The sequence below is a fragment of the Rousettus aegyptiacus genome, unplaced genomic scaffold, assembly GCF_014176215.1.
Source record: "Rousettus aegyptiacus isolate mRouAeg1 unplaced genomic scaffold, mRouAeg1.p scaffold_m13_p_2, whole genome shotgun sequence".
Taxonomy (NCBI): domain Eukaryota; kingdom Metazoa; phylum Chordata; class Mammalia; order Chiroptera; family Pteropodidae; genus Rousettus; species Rousettus aegyptiacus.
Window position 1 is genome coordinate 57,042,947 of NW_023416295.1, and position 19,410 is coordinate 57,062,356.

General features: G+C 34.0%; 1 protein-coding gene across 5 annotated transcripts in view; it reads left to right on the forward strand.

Annotated features, from left to right (window-relative positions):
* WDSUB1 (WD repeat, sterile alpha motif and U-box domain containing 1) overlaps positions 1-19,410 on the forward strand; it is a 53,323-nt gene that overhangs the window by 19,448 nt on the left and 14,465 nt on the right. For 4 of the 5 annotated variants that reach the window (XM_016152873.2, XM_016152875.2, XM_016152874.2 and 1 more), the window contains one exon: positions 4,437-4,577. In XM_016152873.2, the coding sequence (XP_016008359.2) occupies positions 4,437-4,577 (141 nt within the window). Of the gene's footprint in view, positions 1-2,692; positions 2,794-4,436; positions 4,578-19,410 lie in introns of those variants that run through there. The other variant, XR_001597869.2, reaches the window with a different exon arrangement.

The following is a 19,410-nucleotide window of genomic DNA, read 5'->3' on the forward strand; positions in this document are numbered from 1 at the left end:
AGCAATAGTAATAAAATTCTATTCTGATAACCAGATATATAAAGAATAAGAAATTCTTATAGGATTTAATGGCCTGAAATAGTTTTTGAAGGATGAGTCTCAAGTTTAGTAGTTATGGTCATTTTAAAGTTAAGTGAAATGAGTTTTGAGAGTATCAGTCCCAAGCCAAAATTGAAATGTAAGATAAATTCTGCGGTGTTCTAATAGCTGAATTAGGAAAATCAGTATTATGAATGGAGACAACAGTGTTGCACATTCTCTAGTAAATAAGAAATCTGCTTTGTGTTTGTGTTCTAAGATTTCTAAAGTCTGCAAATTCAACGAAATAAATTAGTAAATAGATGAGCACATTTATTTCTTCACATCATTCTAAAATATTTTAAAGTTTTTGCAAAATTATAAAGGATCAAAAGGCTAACTTTTGTCTTCTACAAGTACTACTTTAAGCTACAGCGAATTTGTCTTGAGTTTTAAGAAAATTTGCTTCCTCTAAACAATAAATTAGAATAACAAAAAATTGAAATTGGGTCTAGAAAAAAATGTTAAGTAAATTGATGAATATATGATAATGAATTTTTACTCATTCCATGCAGAACTATTTTACTTGCATTTGCCTTAGTGGTACAACTGTCAGAACGGTTGCTATGTCAGTATGAATAAATATGAATTTGCTTAACATTCATCATATGGAGGAAGTTGATTAATTGAGCAGTAAAGTATATTGGAGTTTTGGAGACCAAAGTATATCGGTATTTGACACTTAAAAAAATTATTGTTAAGGAATGAAGCAGTCCATCAAACTTTTTTTCAGCGTATTTTGTAAATACACAATAAAGGAGCTTTCTGTAGACTTAAATACCTGTTGGAATCTGGTGCTTTAACCTAGCATAATGGTCATTTTCTAGGATTGTGTTAATGAAAACAAGGGTACAGTAAACATACAGTTTTAAGTAGGAAATAACTCCTTATATATAGTTTCCTACATTTCCATAAGGAATGTCCAGACGGATAACAGGTACAAAATACCCTTGACATTGAGAAATGTCTTAAGACATTTGTGAACTCTACTATAGCATTTACTTTCTCATTCAAAAGACACAAAGTATGAAAAGTGAAGCACGAGAAAGTCCCTCTCAGATGTGATGCCAGGCAAGCAGGAAGTCCACTAACTAGCCACATAACTTTCATCTGCACATCGGCCTCAGTTTATATCTGGACCTCTGAGATATTGCAAAATGCTACTGATCTTGGAGTTTGGAATTGCTGTAGATAGTAGTAGAAACTTGAAATGACAAATGCCAGGGAACTGTTGTATATCATGTCAGTCCTTATATTCAGATATTTATCAATCGTAGATTCCTAATTGGGAATGAGGTTTTTTTCAGAGTTCTCTTTGCCTTTTGCTCTTGTGTTTCCAAGAAACTGTAAAATCACATAAGACCTTTTTAATCATTTTCTAATTTAAAAATTTTATCAAGTTACATCAAATGCATTTTGAAACTTTATACAACTGTCTTAATATCCTCAGATTTTGAAAGTTTCATGTTTCAGTTCCTAGTAATACAGTACTTTCTGATGTATATTTTCACTTATTGCCTAACTGCATATAGCGTTAATAACTACTGTAAATTTTTTTATACATGATTAAAGTGAAACAATTCCTTCAAATCTAGTTACTTTTGGCTGACTTGGTGTTGGAGTGGGCATAACCCTTACAATTCAGCAGCCGTCCTTAAATAAGCCAACCCCACTTTCCAGTGAATCCTTTTTGGGCATTGCGGGATCTCTCTTCCTCAGGCCTATCAGATGTCCTGTTGCTTCTTTCCACACAGGTGTCATCTTCAGGTCTTACGGATGTTGGCAGTTTGTTGTCACCTCTTCATCTTGTGGAGTTCATGGGATACCTGGCTTTGTTGGAAATGTTATATGTGGGGTTTGATTTTGCTATCTAGTTTCTCTTTTTATATGTAGGGCTTCAGAGGAGTTAAACTATAATTGTCCTACCACTATCTTCTCCAAATCCTTTAAAAGCTCCCTACTGAACTTATAGTTGCATTTCTCTTTTCTTCCCTAATATAGTTTTTATGTATTTGTTTTCTCTTGATTATTCTAGGTAGAAGCTACTTTTTAAATAAAATTTATTTTAAATATTAAGCTGTTTTTTTTAGTTTTCCTGCGAAACTAGTTTTTGGTTGTGATATTCTCTCTCAAGCAATGAAGAGACAATAAAGTGACCACCCTGATGGGCTGTGCTTGCTGGGTTCAGGCTGTTGGGCTGTCTTGTTACCTGCTGCCAGCTGGTGCTGGCATTGCTGCTTTGGCAACAATCTTATAGGACAAAACTGGGGAGAGTGAAGGGTACAAGTAGAAAGGTCTCTCTTCCATTTTGTGTATGCAGATCTCTGCTGTAAGCTCTCATCTCCCATTACCCACTCTGGAACCCAGTTCCCTCTGTTTCCTCTTGGGTTTTCAGAGTTTTGTTTTCTATTTTTGATGGTTGTCTGTGTCTAGAAGCCATCAGTTCTCAATTATGTAGCATTTCCAGAGGTGAGTAAGCAGTAGGAATGAGGGTATATGAGTTGGTGGCCTATTTAACTTGGCATCTTATTAAGAACCAGATGCCTTTTCAGGGATATAGTATATACAGGCATACCTCATTTTATCGTATTTTTTTCTTAATTGCACTTTACAGATGTTGCATTTTTTACAAATTGAAGGCAAGACCCTCCACCAGCAAAAAGATTATGACTCGCTTTATTGCTGTGGTCTGGAACTCAACACAGTATCTCTGAGGTATGCCTGTATAGCCAGATATTGCCCTTTACCCATACTGAGGGTTTACTAGGCCTCAGCTGATAAGGGTCCTTTCTTTCTGAACAATTAAGTTTAATAACACTCACTCCTGACCCCCAGTCACAAAAGGAGGTGTTTGTTTCTGGCCAAGTTCTGTGGATTTGACTTAGTAACTGCTTCCCTGAGGGCAAAGGGATCTGACTCTTTTAAATGACATTAAAATTGGACAAGGATAACACCTAATTTAACCTTTTCTTATCTGGGGCATTTTGAAATAGGCTTTCTGTATTCTGTGTTATAAATATTATAAACATTCTAAATATTAGTGAACATATAATATTTTGACCAAGTGGGAAATTTATTTATTTTTCAGACTATTAAATGCTTCTATAGTCTTCCCTTATTATATGTTGTAAACTATCCCTTTAAATGAGATGGCTACTGTCTGATTACAAACATGTCGTAGTACTTTTAAAAAATTATTTTAAAAATCCTCAGTTTGATTTCAGTAAATTGCATAAGAAGTCACAAGAAAGCAATGAAGTAGTCCCTAATAGGTGGCAGCTGCTAAGTTGACTTGCCCTATTTTCTTAGATATGGTTAAAGAGTCCAGATAGATTTAAAGAGCTTATGACACAACAGGCAGAATGAGCTTCATGTGCAAATTGGTTTCCCTTTTATCCTAAGTCTTGGGGAGGGGGTGCAATTTGTATTTGAGTCACACCTGAGGAACCTTGAGCCCATGACTCCCACCCATCCCCACCAGTCTTGTAAGACTATTGCTAGCAAACCATCCCAAGAGGAAGACATCTGGGTACTAGATCAGGAAACAGATCTACTCTCGGACTGGAAGGGAGACACTCTAGCTTCCGAGGAGGTTTGCAAACATCCTTGAAAAGATTGCAGAGACAAAATGTGTCATGAGGTGTATATAAACCCCATGGAGCATTGCCTTCCAAGAGTAAAAAAGGCGATTTGGCTTTTTATGGGAACTATTAGGCATTCCGAAATGTAATTCTTTTCTTCTACCCATAGTACTCTAAACACCTGCACCTAAAGTAGAACCGTTAGTTAATTTTAAACACATAAACAGCTAATAACACTAAACATCCTAAAATTAATTGTATTAAACTTCCCAAAATTAAAAATTAAGGTAATTTTTTAAGCAGGATAAAAATAAAAATATAGTAGAATGAAACTGTGTACAATCTTAGATAAACTTTATTTGTGATTGTGTTTCATATGAGAATTAGCGAATATATTCAATTTCATACAGTTTCAAAATAAAAGATGAAATTTTTACATTATTAAGTTGAACATCTTTAAAAATGATTTTTAGGTAATTTTTTTGTTGTCTAAATAATCAATAATAGCTTTTTCTGATTTTGTGTAGTATATTAGTGTTCAATCTAATTCTTAAGAACTTTCGGAATCTAAGGTTGTTTACAATAAACTATTAGTTGCTGATTTAACTACACAGTATTCTGTATTACAAAAATTCATTAAAGAATTTATAAAGAAAACAGTTTTATGTGGTAAAACAGTATGTCTGAAGATTTTTGTTTGTAGATAAAATCTTCCCGTATTTGCTAAAGACTTTCGTAAAAGTTACCAGTAGTTCTAACAGAATAATTTCTTTTTAGAATCTCTAGGGCTGCGTAATAAAGTACTGAGGAAAATTGAAGAGCTCAGGACAAAGGTGAAAACCCTTTCTTCTGAAATTCCTGATGAATTTATTTGTCCAATCACTAGGGAGCTTATGCAAGATCCTGTCATCGCATCAGGTATGTGTGATGTTATTCTAAGCTACAGGGCATATTATGTGCTAAATGAATAATGTAGACAGTTCACAGAAATTTATTTAAATGTAAAAAGTTTCAAAAATTCTTGTTTTATTATAAGTAATTCTGTTTTTTTTTCTTAAAAACTCATTAGATTGAGTTTTATTTCTTAATAAAATGGGATGGAGTAGGTTTGAATGAGAGACAAAAGGAATAAGTTTCTCCAGCTTTACTTACACTTGTGAAGTGTCTAGTTACTAGAATGTAAAGTCAAATACCACCTTATATATTGTGTCCACATTATTACTGAAACTAATATGGAGTTTTGTTAGTATCATTTTAATGTATTTGTTTCTACTTTCTCTGTACTTTTGTAGGCAGGAACATTTTCATTTATACAACTGTAAATGTTTTCTTCCAGTTTTTATTTTATTTCAATGTATTGGAGTAACATTGGTTAATAACATTCTATAACTTTGAGGTATACAGTTCTATAGTACATTGTATTTACATCTGTATAGCCATTGTCTGCTCACCACTCAAAAGTCTAGTCTCCTGTCGCCATGTATTTGACCCCCTTTACCCTCTTCATCCTCCCCCCACCACACTTCCTCTTTAGTAACTATCATACTATTGTCTGTGTCTGTGAATTTGTTTTGTGTGTGCTGCTTTCAGTTTTATTTCCCACATGAGTAAATTCACATGGTTCTTGTCCCTGTGACTTATTTCACTTAGCATGATACTCTCAACATTCCTACTAGCAGTGTACGAGGGTTCCCTTTTCTCCACCTAGTCTCTAATACTTATTTCTTGTCTTATTGATAATAGCCATTCAAATAGGTATAAGGTGGTATCTCATTGCGATTTCGATTTACATTTTCCTCATAGCTTGTAAGGTTGAGTATCTATTCATGTATCTGTTGGCCGTCTGTATGTCTTCTTGGGAGAAGCGTCTGTTCAGATCTTCTGCCCATTTTTTAATTGTTGAGTTTTATGACTTCTTTACATATTTTGGACATTAACCTCTTATCAGAGGTATTGTTTGCAAATATCTTCTCCCATTCTGTTGGTTGCTCTTTCGTTTTGTTGATGGTTTCTTTTGTTGTGCAGAAGCTTTTTAGCTTGATTTAGTCTCATTCGTTAATTTTTGCTTTTAATTCCTTAGCCTTTAGGATCAAGTTCATAGAAACCTCTCTGAGACCAAGGTTCATAAGTTAGGTGCCTATGTTTTCTTGTATGTAATTTATTGTTTTAGGTCTTGTATTCAAGTCTTTAATCTATTTTGACTTAATTTTTGTGTATGGTGTTAGCAGCGTAGTTTCATTTTTTTGCATGTGGCTTTCTAATTTTCCCAGCCCCATTTTTTGAAGAACTTTTCTTTCTCCGTTGTATGTTTTCGGCTTCTTTGTCAAAAATTAGTTACCCTTACATTTGTGGGTGTATTTCTGAGCTCTCAATTCTGTTCCATTGATCTGTGTGTTTTTCTGCCAATACCATGCTGTTTTGATTATTGTAGCTTTGTAATATCATTTGAAGTAAGGGACATTGATACCACCAGGTTTGTTCTTCTCAGGATTGCTCTGTTAATGCGGGGTGTTTGGTAGTTTAGTACAAATTTGAGGATTTAGGGTTCTGGGTTTTTTTTGGAAAACACCATTAGGATTTTGATGGGAGATTGCGTTAAATCTATGTATTGCTTTAGGTGGTATGACCATTTTAACTGTTATTTCTTCCAGTCCATGAATAAAGAATTTCTTCCATTTCTTTGCATCTTTTTCAATTTCTTTCAATAATGTCTTTTAGTTTGCAGTGTTTAGAGCCTTCACGTCCTTTAAGTTTATTGCTAGGTTATTTTATCCTCTTTGTTGCAATTGCAAATGGGGTTTTCTTAAATTTTTCTGATATTTTATTAGTATATAAGAACACAGCACATTTTTGTACATTGATTTTGTATCTCGGAACTTTACTATGTTTATTTCTAATATTTTGGTGGAGTTGTTTAGGGTTTTCTGTATATAGAAGCATCTCCAAATGGTAACATTTTTACTTCTTCATTCCCAATTTGAATGCCTTTTATTTTTTTCTCTTGCCTGATTTCTCTGGCTAGGAGTTCCAGTACTTTAATGAAAGAGTGGTGAAAGCATTTTGCCTTGTTCCTGATCTTAGAGGAAAAGCTTTCAGTTTTTCTCCATCGAGTATGATATTAGCTGAGGGTTTGTCATATATGGCCTTTATTATGTTGAGATATTTTCCTCTTATATCCGTTTTGAGTGTTTTAATCATAAATGGCTGTTATGTCAAATGTTTTTTCTGCATCTATTAACATCATATGATTTTTATCTTTTATTTTGTTAATATGGTGTATCACATTGGTTGATTTTTTATTTGTTGACCCATCCTCACGTCGGTGGAATGAACCCCACTTGATCTTGATGTGTTATCTTTTTAATGTATTGTATTTGATTTGCTAGTATTTTGTTGAGGATTTTTGAGTCTGTATTCATCGGAGATTTTGTCCTGTATTTTGATTTTTTTGTGTTGTCCTTGTCAGGTTTTGGTATCAAGGTAATATTGGCCTTGTAAAATAGTTAGGTGGTATCCTCTCTTCAGTTGTTTTGGAAGAGTTTTAGAAGGCTGGATATTAAATCTTCTTTGAATGTTTGGTAGAACTCACAAATGAAGCCATCTGGTTCTGGATTTTTGTTATGTAGGGAGGTTTTTCATTGTTACTTCAATTTCCTTACTGGTTTCCAATTCCTCATAGTTCAGTCCAAGAAGGTTGTATATTTCTAAGAATTTGTCCATTTCTTCTAGGTTATTTAACTTAGTGGCATATAGCCTTTTATAGTATTCTTGTATAATCCTTTGTATTTCTGTGGTATCCATTGTAACTTCTCCTTTTGATTTCTGATTTTATTTATTTGAATCTTTCCTCCTTTTTCATTAGTGGGTCTAGCCAGTGGTTTGTCACGTTATTTATCTTTTCAAAGTACCAGCTCTTTGTTTATTATTTTTTTCTGTTATCTTTTTGTTCTCTATTTTGTTCAATTCTGTATTTTTTATTGTTTCTTCCGTATACTGACTTTGGGCTTTGTTTGTTCTTTTTCTAGTTTTTGAAGGTGAAGTATTAGATTTTTTTGATATTTTTTTTCTTTCCCGAGGTGGACCTGTAATGGTGCGAACTGTCTTCTTAGTACTGCTTTTACTACATCCCCCAAATTTTGATATGTTGTATTGTTGTTTGTCTCTATGTATATTTTGATCTCTTTATTTCTTCTTTCACCCAGTAGTTGTTCAGTAGCATGTTGTCTAATCTTCACATATTTGCGGGTTTTCCAGTTTTCTTCTTCTTCTTAATTTCCAGTTTCATATTATTGTTGGAAAATATGCTTGGTATGATTACAGTCTTCTTAAATATACTGAGACTAGTTTTGTACCCCACGTATGATCTATTCTTGAGAATATTTTATGTGCACTTGAGAAAAATGTATATTTTGTCATTTTGGGATGTAAAGCTCTGTAAATATCTATTATATCCATTTGGCCTAATATGGCACTTAAAGTTGATACTGCTTTTTTGACTTTGTTTGGTTGATCTTATCCATTGCTATCAATGGGGTATATATGGCCCCTACTATAATTATTTATTTATCAGCTTCTCCCTTTTGATGCTTCCATGTTGGGTGCATATGTATTGATAGGTGTTGTCTTCTTAATGAATTGTCCCCTTTATCATTATAAAATATCTTGGTCTCTTGTTGCCTTTTATCTTTACATCTGTTTTGTCTGATATAAGCATGGCTACACCTGCTTTTCTCTGGATGCCATTTGTTTGAAGTATCATCTTCTAACCCTTCGTTTTGAGTCTGTATTTATCTTTGTAGCAGAGATGGGTCTCCTGAAGGCAACATATAGTTGGGTCTTGTTTTTTAATCCATCCCGCTACTCTGTGCCTTTCAAGTTGGCTAGTTTAGTCCATTTACATTTGGGATGATTATTGATAGACAAGGTCTTACTACAGCTATTTTCTTTTGTTTTCTGGTTGTTCTGTATCTCCATTATTTCTATTCTCTTGTGCTTCTGTTATTTTAGTTTGGTGGTGTTCTTTTATTTTTTTCCCCTTTTTATTTATGTTACATCTCTCAGCTCTAGATTTTTGTTTTGTAGTTACTGTGAAGTTTATGCAAAACTTTTATACGTATAGTAGTTCTTTTTCTTCTGATATATCTTTTCTCTGTCTATGCACGTTCAGTCCTTTCCCCTCTCCCCTTTTATGTTTTCGTTGTCACAAATTACCCCTTTTTATGATGTGTATTTGTTCCCGAATGCAGAAACTATAGTATTTTTAAAATTGCTTTTGCCCTCTTTAACCTTTATGTCGTAATTAAGTGTTTAATACCCTATTATGAAATAGAATTGCAGTTTCCTGCTTCTGTCTGTCATCTTACAATTTTGTATCACTTTGTCTTTTTGATTCAGGTGGAAGAGCTCTTTTCAACATTTCTTGTAATGCAGGTCTTGTGGTGGTAAACTTCAGCTTTTGTTTGTCTGGAAAAGCCTTTATTTCTCCTTCATATCTAAAAAATAACTTTGCTAGATGTATTCTTGGCTAGTGATTTCTCTATTTCAAAACTTCGAATATTTGATTCCACTCTCCTGGCTTGTAAGATTTCTGCTTAAAAATCCGATGGTAATCTAATGGGGTTTCCTTTATAGGTAATAGTCTTTTTCCCTCGGCTTCCTTGAGAATTCTTTGTTATTACCTTAAACAGTTTTGGTATAATGTGTGTTGAAGAAGGTCTTTTTGCATTGAGATAATTAAGTGTTCTGTTAGCTGCTTGGATTCGAGTGTGCAGCTCTTTCCAGTCGGTTTGGGAAGTTCTTATCAGTTATTTCTTTGAATAAGTTCACTGTTCCCATCTTCCTCTTTTCTCCTTCTGGTATACCCATTATTCTTGTATTCCTCTTTCTAATGGAATCATATAGTTCTCGTAGACTCCTTCCATTTTTTTTCCTTTCATTTTTTAAAACTCTTGATTTGCTCTCTTTCCAACTGGGTCATTTCTAGGTGTCAGTCTTCAAGATCACTAATTCTATCTGGTCTGCTCTATTTCTTAAGCTAATTCATTCCTCATTTCATTTATCGAGTTCCTCAGCTCTGAAATTTCTGTTTGGTTCTTTTTTATAGTTTCAGTCTCCTTGGTAAAGTACTCCTCTTGTTTATTGATTATATTCCTGAACTCATTGAACTGCCCGAGTTCTGTATCTCATTGAGTTTTATAGAACTGCGTTCTTGAATTTTCTGTCATTTAAATGACAGTCTTCCATGTCTTTGAATTTGTTTTCTGGGGACTTTTCATTTTCTTTCTGAGATACCTTGGTACCTGGTTATTCATGATAAATTATCTGGCCATCAAAAATGCCCCATATTCCCAAGCTGGGCGCCGCTCTGTTACTAGGTTGCCTTTGTCTCAGCACACCACACCCTCGGTGGGATGTGGCAGGCAATGGGGCTCCAGGCCTGTAAGTTCCCAGCACTGCTTTTCTGCATTCAGAAGCTGCCAGCCTCAGTGTACTATCGGAGGTGTCCTGGCTGTCTCTGAGATTCCATGAAGTAGATTGGGGGGAGGGAGGGTGGCTAGGTATGGGGAGATGAGTTTGCATTTCTGCAATTTTGTTTTTTCCATTGGGTTTCGTCACAATGTGTACTGGCCACTCAGGCTGGAATGTTGCTTCTTCCCCTTTACAACCTGCCATTGAAGGCTCTAATCCAGTACTTCCACTGCTACCATGTCTGCTGAAGCTGGGCAGGTGATGGGAAAGTAGGGAGGGGCAGATTCATGTGTCTGCAGATTTATTGTTTCCCTGGTGATGGCTGCTGCTCCACCACGGCCACCATACCTTTCAGCTGCGTCTCTACCCCCATCACTTGGCTCAGCCATAATATGTACCAGCCACTAAAGCTGGATGGCTACCTCTGCCCCTGTAATCCTTTCTGGGTCGCCAGGTGAATACTGCAGTCCAACCCTCCATTACTACCCTGTCAGCAAGTGCCACTGCAAGTGCCAGACTGTGTCTACTGCTCCCATCTCTCTCCTTGCCACATCCTCCTTCTGCTGCTAGCTCAGATACAGCCACCTTCAGATGTCTCAATGTGCAGATCTCTCAGACTTATTCGTATGCTGAGCCGGGAATCCTGTGTTGAATTATGGTTGTCTGACTTGTTGAAACTTTCATGGGAAAAACTAAAAGGTCTTCTCATGCAGCATGATCTTATGTCATTATGGACATAATAAGCATTCAATAAATTTTTCTACGTGGCAGTTTACCATTTGAGTATGTTTCGATATAAAATATTTTTTCATCTTCTTTGATAATTACTGAGGGGCCTAAATACTGACCTTATATATTGTGTCCACATTATTAGTGAAACTAGTCATATAATCTTTTTTTTTTTTTTGTAAATATCATTGTAATATATTTGATTGTCTCTACTTGCTCTGAACTTTTGTAGGCAGGAGCATTTTTCATTTACACAACTGTAAAAAGTTCCTTCTAATTTTTAAAAAATGCTATATTTGGAATTTTATATTTGCTCTGAGATATGATTGAACCAAGAACATAGTTTGTATTCTTTGCAGCTATCTTCTTTTACTTTTAAAATAACATAGTCACATTGTATAAAATTTTTTCAAACAGCACAGAGGTATATAAAGTGAGGCATGTCATCTATTTGGTCTGAAGTCCAAAGTCTTAAACATAAGAACTTATACCAGTTTAGCATATAATTCTAAATATTTTACTCCGTATATTCTTAAATGTCACATTTTTAATACCAATAGTGTCAAGATAGTTTTACAAAACTAGTCTTTTACATTTTATACTATTTTCTGTCCTGCATTTTTGTGTGCGTAAAGTGTTCATGGGCATTTTCCTGTTTTTATGTATGTAGTCATCCCTAAATGCTTTTTTTTTTTTTATTTAGTTCCCAGGGAAAGAAGAAAGCATCATGCTATTTACTTTAAAGACTGCCTAATATTCAAATGTATCTGTGCCCTATAATTTATTTCATTTCCTATTGATATTTTTTTATTATAAACTATAGCAGTAAACATTGCACAGATTTAGCTTTGCAGTCTTAATGTGAATGTTTCTGTAGAATAAATCACCTAAAACTGAAATTGCTGAAAGATATTGACAAATAATCCTCTTAATATAAGGGGTCCATATTTCTTGCCTATGCTATTATTAGCAATCTTTTCCTCTTTCTCATTTTAAGTGAAAAGTAATTTCAATTTGTAATCCTTATATAATAAGTTTGAGCACTTTTTAATAATTTTAACCATTTATAATTTTCTTATGTGACTTTATTCTTCATAAGCATTTAATTCAAGTTTAGTTACTTTATCTTCGGTTTTTATTATTTAATAAGAAATATACTTTTGGGAGGTCATTTGGCCTAGTAGTTGAGCACATGCTCTGAAGAACCAGACTGGCTGGTTCCATTACTTATTAGATGTGTTACCTTGTGAGAGGCCATATTACTGATCTGTGCCTCATTTTCCTAGTACTTACCTCATGAGATTCTCGTAAGGATCAATGAATTAATGCATGTTAGATACTTAAAGAGCACCCAGACATAATCATTTAATAAATATCAGTTAGCTATTTTTATTTCAGGATATGAACTTTTCTATGATTATAGCAATGGCTGTTTATGTTTGGCTTTGGTATGTTATATCAAGACCCTTGTTTGCAATTGAAAGAAACTCATCTCTAATTAGGGTAAGCAGAAATGGCAATTAATTTATTGAAAGTTATTGTGAATCTTAGGAAAAGCTCGCACCAGAGACTTGGGTACAGTCAGGGTTCTGTTTTCTTATCTATCAGAGGCTTCTCAACATTCACGTTCTGTGATAGTCAATGTGCCTTTTTCCACATGGTAGGGAAACATGACCAACAATGGGTTCCAAATTTTACGTTTTATCATTTCACCCACCAAAAACAGATCAATACATTTGTTTCCAGTGCCAACTCTAAAATTCCCAGATAAAGGACTCACTCACTGCCCTAACCTGAGCCAATGGTAGTCCCTAGAGGACGAGGTGCAGTACTCGGAGTCGCCTGACTGTGGAGAGTTGGGTTGTATATGAATGGGGTAATGGCATAAGAAGAATAGTGGTGAAAGAGTTTACAGAAAAGGGGTACTAACCAAACAATAGCGCTACATAGGTTTTTCCATGTTTTCCATGTCTTCAATTTCTTAGTAATATACATTTTCAGTTGACATTTTTTCTTTTACCCAAAGATTGTTAGGAAACTATTTAAAGTTTGCAGGTTTTTAAATTAGTTTTGAGGATATTTTGGGGGAAATGGGTGTCTGGTTTTTTGTAAGGGATTAAAGAGTACGGAAAGATGTTTCCTTTGGAAGTTAGAGATTTCCCTTGTATGTTCATGGTTAATTTTTATAAAATTTCACTGAGCATATGAAAATTTTTCTTTAGAAAATTTTTTGCAACATTGATATATTGATATATAGATAGGTGAAGATATCAAAGTGTTAATTGTCTAATTCAAATCCTCCATAAAACATTTCTGTCAAATAGAACTTTTTGTGATGATGGAAATGTTCTACATCTATGCTGTCCAATATAGTACCATTTAGTCGCATGTGGCTTTGAGCACTTGAAATGTGGCGTTTTCACTTTATTTGTGATTGATTTAAATTCAAACAGCCACATGTGTCCTATTGGACACCACAGCTCTAACATCTAACTATTTTTTAGGGATAAAACTTATCGAGGTATAACTCACATAAAAAAATTTCTCTTTTTAAGTATCCAGTATGATGTTTTTAAAAAGTATTCACTATGCATCCACCATCACAATCAAGATATAAATATTATAATCCCAGAAGGTTCTCTCATGCGCTTTACAATCAATCCTCCTCCACGCCTGGCCTTATATAATCAGCTTTTTGGCACTATATGTGGAATATATATGATATAAATGGAATCACTTGTGTCTGACTTTTCACTCAGAAGATTATTTTGGATTCATTTATCTCATTGAATGTATTAGTAATTCATTCCTTTAAATTGCTGAGAAATGTTCCGTTGCTTGGATATACCGTAATATATTAATCCATTAATCTTTTAATGAACTTTCATGTCTTTTCCACTTTTTGGCTATTCTGAATGAAGTTACTATGACATTTATGTACATATCTAAGGACATGTTTCATTTCTCTTGGTTAAATATTTAAGAGTGGAATGACTGAGAGTGAATGTTTAAAGTGACTGCCCAAACTGTTTCTCAAAATGGTTGTACCATTTACATTCCTAACTGAAAATTCCAATTTCTCCACATACTTGGCAACACATGGTATTGTTAATGTTAGTTTTTTAATTTTTGCCATTCTAATGGTGTGAATTGGTGTCTCATTGCAATTGTCATTTGCGTTTTTCTGATTATTAATGATGTTGAGCATTTATTCATGAGCTTATTATCTGTCTTCTTTTGTAAAGTGTCCCTGCAGATCTTTTCCCCATATTGTATTGGGTTGTTTGTCCTATTATTCAGTTGTGTGAGTTCATTAAAATTCTAGATAAGTCTTCTGTCAGATGCATGTATTGCATATAAAGGTATACCTCGGAGATGTTGTGGATTAAGTTCCAAACCATCACCATAAAGTGAGTTGTAATCTTTTTGCTGGTGGAGCTTCTTGCCTTCAATTTATAAAAAATGTGACATCTCTTAAGTGAAGTAAAGCAAAGAGCAATAAAACAAGGTATGCCCTGTATTTTCTCCTAGTCTGCAGCTTGTCTTGTTATTTCCTTTTTAAATTTTTTTTAAATTTTTTAATTACAGTGGCCATTAATATTATTAATTTCAGATGTGCAACATAGTGATTGGACATATACCTTACGAAGTCCAATAAGTCTAGAACTCATCTCACAGCTTACATAGTTATTCCGAAATTATTGACTACATTCCCTATGCTGTACTTTTCATTCCTGTGACTGTTTTTATAACTGGTGATTTGTACTTCTTAATCCCTTCACCTTTTTCACCCATCTCCCCAACCCTGCTATCTGGCAACCATCAATTTGTTCTCTGTATCTGTAAGTTTGTTTCTCTTTTATTTATTTTTTAGATTCCATATATAAGAGATACCATATGGTATTTGTGTTTGACTTATTTCACTAGCATAATACCCTCTAGGTCCATCCATGTTGTCACAAAAGGCAAGATTTCATTCTTTTTTTAATAGCTAAGTAATATTCCATTGTACATATGTACCACATCTTTATCCATTCATCTCTCAACGAACATTTAGGTTACTTCCTTATCTTGGCTATTGTAAATAATGTTGCAGTGAACATAGGGGTACATATATCTTTTCAAACATGTGTTTTTTATTTCTTCAGATAACTACCCAGAAGTAGAATTTCTGGGTCATATGGTAGTTCTGTTTTTAATTTTTCGAGGAACCTCCATACTATTTTCCATAGCGATTGTACCAATTTACAATCCCACCAATAGTGTACAAGAGTTCCCTTTTCTCTACATCCTCACCAACACTTGTTTGTTGATTTGTTAATGATAGCCATTCTGGCAGGTATGAGGTGATATCTCATTGTGGTTTTAATTTTCATTTCCCTGATGATTAATGCTGAGCATCTTTTCCTATGTTTGTTGGCCATCTTTTCTCTTTGAAGAAATTTCTATTCAGAGTCCCTGCCCATTTTTGAATTGGATTTTTTTTTTTTTTTTGATGTTAAGCTGTGTGAATTCCTGAAGAATTTTGGCCATTAACTCCTCATCAGATGTATCATTGGCAAATACCTTTTCTCAATTAGTAGGTTATCATTTTGTCGATGGTTTCCTTCACTGTGCAAAAACTTTTTAGTTTGATGTAGTCCCATTTGTTTATTTTTTTATTCTGTTTCCTTTACTTGAAGAGACATATCCATACAAATATTTCCAAGAGGGATGTCAAAGAGTTTACTGCCTATGTTTTCGTCTAGGTGTTTTATGGTTTCAGGTCTTACATTTATGTCTTTAATTCATTTTGAGTTTATTTTTGTATATGGTATAACAAAATGCTCTAGTTTCATTTTTTTTTTTTGTATATATCTTCAGTTTTCTCAACATTTACTGAAGAGTCAGTTTTTACCTCATTGTATACTTTTGATTTCTTTGTCATATATGAATTGGTCATATTGGTGTGTGTTTATTTCTGAGATCTCTATTCTGTTCCATTGACCGCTATATCTGTTTTTTATGACAGTACCATGTTGTCTCAATTACTGTAGCCTTGTCGTATAGTTTGATATCAGGTAACTTGATACCTCCAACATTGTTCTTCTTTCTCAAGATTGCTTTTGCTATTCGGAGTTTTTTGTAGTTCCATATAAATTTGAGGATTATTTGTTCCAGATCTGTGAAAAATGCCATTGGAATTTTGATAAGGATTGCACTGAATCTAAAGATTGCTTTGGGTTGTATGGACATTTTAATGATGTTAATTTTTCATATCCATGAAAACAGTATATCCTTCCATTTGTTTGTATCCTCTTCAGTTTCTTTCCTCAATGTCTTAGTTTTTCGAATAGAGATCTTTTACCTCTTTGGTTAAATGTATTCCTAGATATTTCCTTCTTTTTGATGTAATTGTAAATGGGATTGTTTTCTTAGTTTCTCTTTCTGATTGTTATGGGTGTATAAAAATGCAACTGATTTCTGAATGTTAATTTTGTATCCAGCTACTTTAATGAAGTCATTTAGTCAATAAGTTTTTTTTTTTTTTTTTGTGGTCTCTTTAGTCTTCTCTGTGTATTATATTGCATCATCTACAAATAATGACATTTTTACTTCTTCCCAATTTGGATGCCTTTTCTTTTTCTTGTCTGATTGCTGTGGCTAGAACATCTCATACTATCTTGAATAAGAGGGGTAAAAGTGGACATCATTGTCTTGTTCCTGACTGTAAAAGAGCTTTCTGCTTTTCACTGTTATGTGGATTTGTCCTGTATGGCCTTTATTATGTTGAGGTATGTTCCCTCTGTCTCCGCTTTGCTAGAGTTTTTTTCATAAATGGATGTTAGATGTTGTCAAATGCTTTCTCTGCATCTACTGATATGATCATATGATTGTTATCCTTTGTTTTGTCATGTATACGTTAATTGATTTGTGGATGTGGAACCAGACTTACATCATGGGAATAAATTCCACTTCATTATGGTGTCCAATATTTTTAATGTATGGCTAAATTCAGTCTGCTAATATATATACTTTTAATTTTTTACTTTTATTTTTTTATGGTGACATCGGTTAATGAAATCCAGTAAGTTTCAGCTGTACACTTTAACAGTGAGGCATATATTTATTTACACTGTGTTCACCTCCCATAGTTAGATTTCTTTCTGTCACCACATATTTGACCCCCTTTATTCTGTCTACCTCCTCTCTCCCCCCACCCTTTGGTAACCATTAGTCTGTTGTCCATATGTGTCTCTCTGTTTGTTTGTCCTGTTCATTTAGTGCTTTTAGGTTTATATCCCACATATAAGTGATATCATGTGATTTTCAGCTTTTTCTGTCTTATTTCACTTAGCATGATTATCTCGAGGTCCATCCATATTGTCACAAATGGCAGTATTTCATCTCTTTTTATGGCTGAGTAACATTCCATTGTATATATATACCACAGCTTCTTTAGCCAGTCATCTATCATAGGACATTTTGGTTGCTTTCATGTCTGGCTACTGTGAATAATGTCACTATGAACATCGGTGTGCAAATATCTTTTTGGATATGGATTTTCAAGTCTTCGGGGTAAATACCCAGTAGAGGGATTGCTGGATTATATGGCAGATCAATTCTTAGTTTTTTGAGGAACCTCCATACTGTTTTCCATAGTGGCTGTACCAATTTGCAGTCCCGCCACCAGTGTGTGAGCATTCTTTATCCTCTGCATCCTCTCCAACATTTGTTATTACTTGTCCTATTGATTATAGCTATTCTAACAGGTGTGAGATGATATCTCATTGTGGTTTTGATTTGTATTTCCCTAATAGCTAGAGATGCTGAGCATATTTTCATATATTTTTTGGCCTTTTGTATGTCCTCTAGGGAGAAGTGTCTCTTCTGGTCCTCTGCCCATTTTTTGATTGGATCATTTTTGTTGTTGTTGTTATTGAGTTGTATGAGTTCTTTGTATATTTTGAATATTAGGTTCTTAACGGAGACGTTGCTTGCAAATATATTTTCCACTTGGGTGGTTGTCTCTTCACCTTGTTGACAGTTTCTTTTGCTGAGCAGAACTGCTAATATTTTTTAAAGGATTTTTGCATCTATGTTCATCAGGAATATTGGCCTATCTTCTTTTTTTGTAGCGTCTTTGTCTTTTGTGTTGCGATAATGCGGGCCTCATAAAATGAGCTTGGGAGCCATCCTTCTTCAATTTTTTGGAACAGTTTGAAAAGGATAGGTATTCTTTGATTATTTGGTAAAATTCACATATTAAGCCATCTGGTCCAGGACTTTTGTTGGTGAGTTTTTTGATGACTGGTTCAATATCATTAGTCATTATCTCTCTGTTTAGAGTTTGTTTCTTCCTGATTCAGTCTTGGAAGCTTAAATATTTTCAGGAATTTATCCTTTTATTCCAGGTTGTCCAGTTTGTCGGCATAAAATTGTAGTATTTCTTTTGTTTTTATTTGGATCCTCCTTTTTTTCTGGATGCATCTAGCTTAAGGTTTATCAATTTTATCTTTTCAAAGAACCAGTTCTTGGTTTAATTGATTTTTTTTGTTTTTCTAGACTCTATTTCATTTCTTTCCACTGTTGATCTTTATTATTTCTTTCCTTCTACTCCCTTTGGGCTTCGTCTGTTCTTTTTTAGTCATGTTTTTTTTTTTTTCCTAGTTCTATTAGGTGTAAAGTTAGATTTAAATTTTTCTTGTTTCTTGAGGTAGGACTGTATAGCTCTAAATTTCCTTTAGAACTACTTTGGCTGTGTCCCATAGATTTCTGGTTGTGTTTTTATTTTCATTTGCTTGAGGTGTCTTTTGATTTCTTCCTTGATCTCGTTAACCATTCATTGTTTAGTAGCATGTTATTTAGTCTCTGTGTGTTTGTGTTTTCAGTTTTCTTCTTGTAATTGATTTCTACACCATTGTGATTGGAGAATATACTTGATATGATTTTAGTCTTAAATTCATTGAAACTTGTGACCTAGCATGTGGTCTGTCCTGCAGAATGTTCCATGTGCACCTGAAAAGAATGTGTATTCTGCTTTGGGGTGAAATGTTTTTAAAAAATCAATTAAGTCCATCTACTCTAATGTGTCATTTGAGGCCACTATTTCCTGTCCTTTTTGTCTGGATGATCATTGATGTCAATGGGGTATTAAAGTCCCCTACTATTACTATGTTACTATTGATCTCTCCCTTTATGTTCATCAATATTTGCTTTGTGTATTTAGGTGCTCCTATGTTGGGTGCATGAATGTTTACAATGTTTATATCCTCTTGTTGGATTGACCCCTTTATCATTATGTAATGTCTTTCCTTGTCTCTATTTATTATAGTCTTTGATTTAAAGTCTATTTTGTCTGCTATAAATATTGCTACCTTAGCTTTCTTTTTTTTTTCATTTCCATTTGTGTGAAATATCATTTTCCATCTCTTTCAGTCTCTCTGTGTTTTGATCTGAAGTGGGTCTCTTGTAGATAGCGTATGTATGGGGCTTGTTTCTTATCCATTCAGCTACTCTGTCTTTTGATTGGAGCATTTAATCCATTTACTTTTAAAGTGATTACCAGTAGGTA